Source organism: Myotis davidii, unplaced genomic scaffold, assembly GCF_000327345.1.
Source record: "Myotis davidii unplaced genomic scaffold, ASM32734v1 scaffold496, whole genome shotgun sequence".
Lineage (NCBI taxonomy): Eukaryota > Metazoa > Chordata > Mammalia > Chiroptera > Vespertilionidae > Myotis > Myotis davidii.
The window spans coordinates 5,926,686-5,933,206 of record NW_006289398.1 but is presented as its reverse complement, the minus strand read 5'-3'; the positions used below and the strand labels follow the sequence as shown (position 1 = coordinate 5,933,206).

The 6,521-nt window shown below is 52.5% G+C and overlaps 1 protein-coding gene across 1 annotated transcript in view; it reads right to left on the bottom strand.

Moving 5' to 3' along the window:
• The window catches only part of ITGA2 (integrin subunit alpha 2), an 85,993-nt gene that overhangs the window by 25,751 nt on the left and 53,721 nt on the right, over window positions 1–6,521 (bottom strand). Inside the window, exons 17-19 of the mRNA XM_015562609.1 lie at window positions 5,577–5,713; window positions 2,429–2,568; window positions 1,687–1,838 (exon numbers count right to left, since the gene is read on the bottom strand). Of these exons, the coding sequence (XP_015418095.1) occupies window positions 1,687–1,838; window positions 2,429–2,568; window positions 5,577–5,713 (429 nt within the window). The remainder of the gene's footprint in view (window positions 1–1,686; window positions 1,839–2,428; window positions 2,569–5,576; window positions 5,714–6,521) is intronic.

Sequence of the window (6,521 nt, the reverse complement as noted above, 5' to 3'; positions counted from 1 at the left end):
CCTCCCCAACAGAAGGCCAGGCCTTGGCGAACAAGTAACCTTCAACGTGAACAGCAAACAACCCATGTGCATGCGTCCGAGCATCCGTGGTAAGCTTTTCAGCGTCTGCACGCGGCCTTTCCCGAGATGTGGTCCCTGCATCACCGGCTGCACCACGAGTACCTGGGCCCCTTCGCCCTGCGTGTGCCCTGGACCCTCAACCCCCCGAGGCTGGCGGTGAGGCCCCAGATGTGTTTTCCATAACAGTTCCCTGGGCAACCCCGATGCCTCTTACACCCTGAGAACCACATTTCCAGAAAAGTTCCTAACAGCGTCCTGAGGAAAGTACACTCTCAAATCCCATGCTGTGGTTTCTATGGGGAAAGTCCTGTAATTAGATGGGCCACGTGTTCAGTGTGACCCGCCATTCAGCTCATTATGTGGTTCCAGCTGTCATTCCTTAAAGGGGCGGGACAGCTGGCCCCTCACCAACAGAAGGCCAGGCCTTGGCGAACAAGTAACCTTCAACGTGAACAGCAAACAACCCATGTGCATGCGTCCGAGCATCCGTGGTAAGCTTTTCAGCGTCTGCACGCGGCCTTTCCCGAGATGTGGTCCCTGCATCACCGGCTGCACCACGAGTACCTGGGCCCCTTCGCCCTGCGTGCGCCCAGTGAAAAACCCAGTGCGATGGTTCTCTTCGGTCCCTTAAAAAGGAACGCAACTTCCCCGAGCGGAAAATGTCCGCGTAAAATCCCTGTCAACTACGCGTTCTCCCTGCTGACCGCCTTATAAGGCACTCTGTCCCCGGCGTCTCTGAGGGTTTTCTATTTGGCCCCATTAACTGCAACCACAAATAAAACGTAGCGCCCCTCACTGAGGAACGGCCCCTCGCCGTACGCGTTAGCGGTCTGCACGCGGCCTTTCCCGAGATGTGGTCCCTGCATCACCGGCTGCACCACGAGTACCTGGGCCCCTTCGCCCTGCGTGTGCCCTGGACCCTCAACCCCCCGAGGCTGGCGGTGAGGCCCCAGACATGCGTTCCATAACAGTTCCCTGGGCAACCCCGATGCCTCTTACACCCTGAGAACCACATTTCCAGAAAAGTTCCTAACAGCGTCCTGAGGAAAGTACACTCTCAAATCCCATGCTGTGGTTTCTATGGGGAAAGGGTCCTGTAATTAATAAAACAAAGTTCCTGCTGGGGGTTTTCTCGGAGAAGCACATTTCCTCCTCGGGAGGCCTTCCAACTCCATTTGGACGGGCGTCACTGCCTGAGAGCACAGCTCATCCTTTCGCCCTGATGCCCTGCCACCCTTCGCCCTGCGAACGTCATCCACCAGCGAAAACCCAGTGCGATGGTTCTCTTCGGTCCCTTAAAAAGGAACGCAACTTCCCCGAGCGGAAAATGTCCGCGTAAAATCCCTGTCAACTACGCGTTCTCCCTGCTGACCGCCTTATAAGGTGTCCTGTCCCCGGCGTCTCTGAGGGTTTTCTATTTGGCCCCATTAACTGCAACCACAAATAAAACGTAGCGCCCCTCACTGAGGAACGGCCCCTCGCCGTACGCGTTAGCGAAGGAGACAGGCGCCCTGTCCCCAGAAAAGAAAAGCGTGCGTTAGCAGGCGAGCGTTTCCTGGCTCCTCAGTCTCCCTTTTGGATTTTCTCCGTTTACTAGGCCCCAGGGAGCGGGGAGGGGGCCCTCACCTGTATGTGGATGGCGAACTCAGAGCAAGTCTGTCCTGGACCGACGGTGGCGTCCTTCTGCAGGTACCGGTCACTGTTCTCCTTAAACAGCCCCCGGGAGGTCACGCGGGACGAGTACAGGTCCGCGTCGATGGTGATGTTATAGGTAATGGCTGTGATAAACATCGTAAAAATGTTACCACAAAAACCTTCAAAGGGAAGAGCATCCCTGGTCTTATTGTGTCCCACTGGGTGAGGTCTCTGACTTCGAGGAAATGTGAAAGCGGCTTTTACGCTGATGGGCTGTGAGCCATGGACGGCCCAGGGCAGCCGTGACGCTAGCGCTGGTGGGATGTGCGTGACTGTGGCTGGACACAGGGGAAGGAAAGTGGGCGTGCCCCCGGGGAACCTCTGAGTGGGGTTGGCCAACTTACTCCCTCACACTTTGGTTTCCAAACATCATTCGTAACACGATGATGCGAAAAGGAAAGACACAGTTACTGCGTGCCCACAGCGGGACACTGCCTTTCCTTTGCGCTATTTTTACCGCTTCTTTTTAGTTCATTGATCCTCTTACATTTTATCCATCTTTGTTAACCTCCCGAAGTCACTGGAGCAAGAAAAGTTACACAACATTTCTAATAGATATTTTAAAGGTAAGCTGTATAATGAATGTTTTTGGAAGTCAAGTCAACTTCTAAAATATTGAAAGTGATGCAATGAGGAGGAGCAACCCCATTCACATGATCGCAGCCCCACGCACCCACGCGGCTGCTTGGCGTGGCGGGTCGGAACCTCGCCCACAGGCAGAGCTTGAGGCGGATCTCCGCATTCTTGTTGAGCAAGGTGATTTTTTCTGGTGTAAACGAAGCGTCTACAGACACATCAGCAATGCTCTGTGACCTGAAAGACACAGTGGGGACAGACAGATGGACAGACCGCCAAGTACAGGTGTGCTAACTTCACAGGGTCCAGTGCCTGCAGGGTCCAGTCACCGCCCCCTCCCTCTTCCCGCTCCATCTGGCACCTGGCAGCACTCAGATGGAAAGCTCTGAGCTGGCGCGGGGACGATGTTTCCTGTTTGTGACCGTGGCACCAGCACAGTCATCATTAACACTGTTGGTTTAATGAGTGCACGCGTGAGCACGGGCCTGAGTCTGCAGAGGGGCACACGGTCCTGTCCAGCTGGACACAGTGACATTCATTTTTCTCATAAAGATAGGGGGCGGGGTAGCGGGGGGAGGGGTGCGGGGAGGGGAGACAGGGCTGTAGCAGGGGGGAGGCGGGGAGGGGAGACAGGGCTGAGGTGTGTGCTTGTGGCGGTTTCCCGTTGCCTCGGTGACTGGCAGCGATCCTGAGAGCATGGCATGTGATCCTGATGCTGGCAATTAGCCTGATGCCGGGAACTGGGGAGGAGGCCACCTCAGGCAGGGGTTGCAGGCTCGGCCTCTGCCCTTGGGGCGTCTGAGGGCCTTTCCCACACGCACCCCCGCGTTGCTTCTGCGCCACTCCTGTGACGTGGGTGGGACACATGCCATCTCCACTTATCAGTGAAGACGTCTGAGGCCCGAGGATGCTGGAAACGGGCCAGTGTGCTGAGTCAGTTCGTGAGTAACAATAGCAGGTGAGCCATTAGAACCCGCGGTCTCCTCAGCCCCTGGGCAGTGGAATTTGTAGGTGATCATGTGACCCCTTGGGCACATCTTGACTATTGACAAAGCAGCCAGTAGAAATCAAAAAATTCCCTGACGCCCTGACCGGTTAAGCTCAGTGGATAGAGCGTGGGCCTGCGGATTCAAGGGTCCCAGGTTCGATTCCAGTCAGGGGCATGTGCCTTGGTTGCGGGCGCATCCCCAGTGGGGGTGTGCAGGAGGCAGCTGATCGATGTTTCTCTCTCATCGATGTTTCTAACTCTCTATCCCTCTCCCTTCCTCTCTAAAAAATCAATAAAATATATTTTTAAAAAATTCCCTGTTCCTAAAGGTACTACAAGAAGATACAGAAAACATGTTCTTTCCATTTCAGGACTGGAGTCCATCGGAAAGGTGCGTCGATCATGAACCATGCCTGTCGCAGGCCCCTGACCAGCAGGCACAGACGGCCTCGTAGCAGAGGCAGCGCGGCCACGGCCTCAGGGCCCATGCGGCCATGAGCGGGTTTTCTGTGAGTCCGTCTGCTGAAGAAGCTGAACATGTCTCCCAGGAGAGAGGGCACTGATTTCAGAGACTCCGGAAACTTGGATTTCTGAAACTCATTCTCAGGAAGTCGCCCAGAAAAGCCAGTCTCGGCACTTGAAGGAAAAGTGGCACTAACCTACTTTGGCTGAGTGTCAGTAATTGATTTCATGTGTCTCAACTGTTTTGAAGAATCAATTCACCTTCCCAGGAAAAGGTTTGGCCATCACTGACTACACTAAAGGGAGCATCATAGCAGAGCAAGGATATAGCCCACCAGGGCCGCTGCTTGCCAAGATGGGCACGGTCAAGTTCACTGAGGTGTAACTGCTTACTGTTTAAAAACCAGTCATATAGTCCTCGTTGGTTTGGCTCAGTGGATAGAGCGTCAGCCTGCAGACTGAAAGGTCCGGGGTTCGATTCTGGTCAAGGACACATGCCCAGGTTGCGGGCTCAATCCCCAGAGGGGGCGTGCAGTGATTCTCTCTCATCATTGATGTTTCTATCTCTCTTTCACTCTCCCTTCCACTCTGAAATCAATTAAAAAAATATTGGGAAAAAAATCAGTCCTATAGCCCAGCTGGTGTGGCTCAGTGGTTGGGTGTCAACCTATGAACCAGGATGTCATGGTTCAATTCCTGGTCTGGGTACATGCTCAGGTTGCGGGATCGGTCCCTGGTGGGGAGTGTGCAGGAGGCAGCCAATCGATGATTCTCTCTCATCATTGATGTTTCTATCTCTCTCCCTCTCCCTTCCTCTCTGAAATCAATAAAAATAGATTTTAAAAAATTAGTCATATAATTATGTTATCACACCTTGTATTTTTCCAATGGTATGTTACTGTTAACTGGTTTTAACTGGTTTTATTCAGTAAATATGTCTTCTTATTTTTAACATCTTAAATGTGACCCTTCAGTCTTATTTTCCCATATAAAGATTTCATGAAGACACTGCATTTTGTTTTTTGAAAGCACGAGTGAGATACTGCAAATGGTGCCATTAAACTCAGAAACAGCACAACGTCCATGTGTAGCTTTTCTGTTCCTGACGCATTTGGACATTTGAAGCACAATCCCTACAGAAACAAGTGCATGAATGGCTGGACTGTATCTTCTTGGGAACTCTTGATGAAATTCTCCATTTCCCTCTGGTTCCATTCCCTCACCAGCCCCATACATTTATTTTTGTCCTTGAACCGCATGGCGCTTGAATCCCTTATTGTTCCTGCTCCTCAGCTCCCACTGGTTCAACGCGGGGCCACTGAACCGACACAATGGCGTCCTGTTCATGACGGATGGTTCCACGCGGTGCCTCTTAACTGCGCGCGGAGCTGCAGTGCGGTCCGGGCGCTCAGCCTGGTTAGGGCATCTCAGGAAGCTTCCTGCTGGGAGCCAGCGAGGGCCCCTTGGAGACAAGCTTCCCCAACCCTGGCGACCATTCCCACGCCCTTCTCGCCACAGAGAAGAGATGCTGGATTCTAATGGGAAGCAAATTTTTTTTTTTTCTCCCACCAGGGAAGGCAGTCCTTCTTTACAAAAACCAGGGCCCTGGAGTCTTAGCTAATGCACGCGGCCCTTCTGAGGACCAGCAGGGAGATCTAGAGCAGCACATGGCCCTTCTGAGGACCAGCAGGGAGATCTGGACCAGCACGTGGCCCTTCTGCAGGCCCCGCAGAGAGATCTGCCCAAACGCACTGGCCCTGCTTTATTAGCTGCTCTGTCTGCCTCACTCACTCACCAGAGCTGAACAACTTGTCCAAAGGCACCAATGGACACATCGGTGATGGAATCCCCATTTAGGTCTCCATAGCCGTCCAAGGACCTCCCGAAGTACTGGAGCCGGCTCCGGAAGGCCCGGTCGGATCCCAGGATTTTCTGAAAGGGCACGTTGGACATGCAATTATAGGGCATGACAACTGGAACGGAAAAAGGCACCTCCTACGCGGCACTGTTATATTCTCCACACAGCCTCTTCCCAGGTTGCCTTATTCTCCATAAAACACCACTGACTTTCAACTCATCTTATCTGATGGTTTTATCATTCCTGCAGCCACACTTTCATCAGAGAAACAGCATGAATCTTTTTCATAAAACCACAAACCAGCACGAAGCAGTGAGGGATCAGCAGCCAGGGCAGGAGCTGACGCAGTTCAGGTCCCAAGTCCCATCCTCGCTCCCCTCCCCAGCTCTCTACTCAAAGCTGCCTGCCCAGCGAGGCCTCCCGGGTCACCCTCACCCCTGAAAATTCACTCCCATTTCACTAAAAAACTCCTTGTCATTGACGACGACCTGGAACACCTTATCGCAGTGATGGCGAACCTTTTGAGCTCGGCGTGTCAGCATTTTGAAAAACCCTAACTTAACTCTGGTGCCGTGTCACATATAGAAATTTTTTGATATTTGCAACCATAGTAAAACAAAGATTTATATTTTTGATCTTTATTTTATATATTTAAATGCCATTTAACAAAGAAAAATCAACCAAAAAAATGAGTTTGCGTGTCACCTCTGACACGCGTGTCATAGGTTCACCATCACTGCTTATCGTATTTATCTTATCTTCCCTCTGTCCGCTCCGTGAAGAGCAGAGTTTGGCCAGTCCTTCCTTTGCGACATCCCCACAGGCTAGGACAGCCCTGGCACGCTTAGCCGCTCACTACATGTTTACTGAGTGAGCGAATAG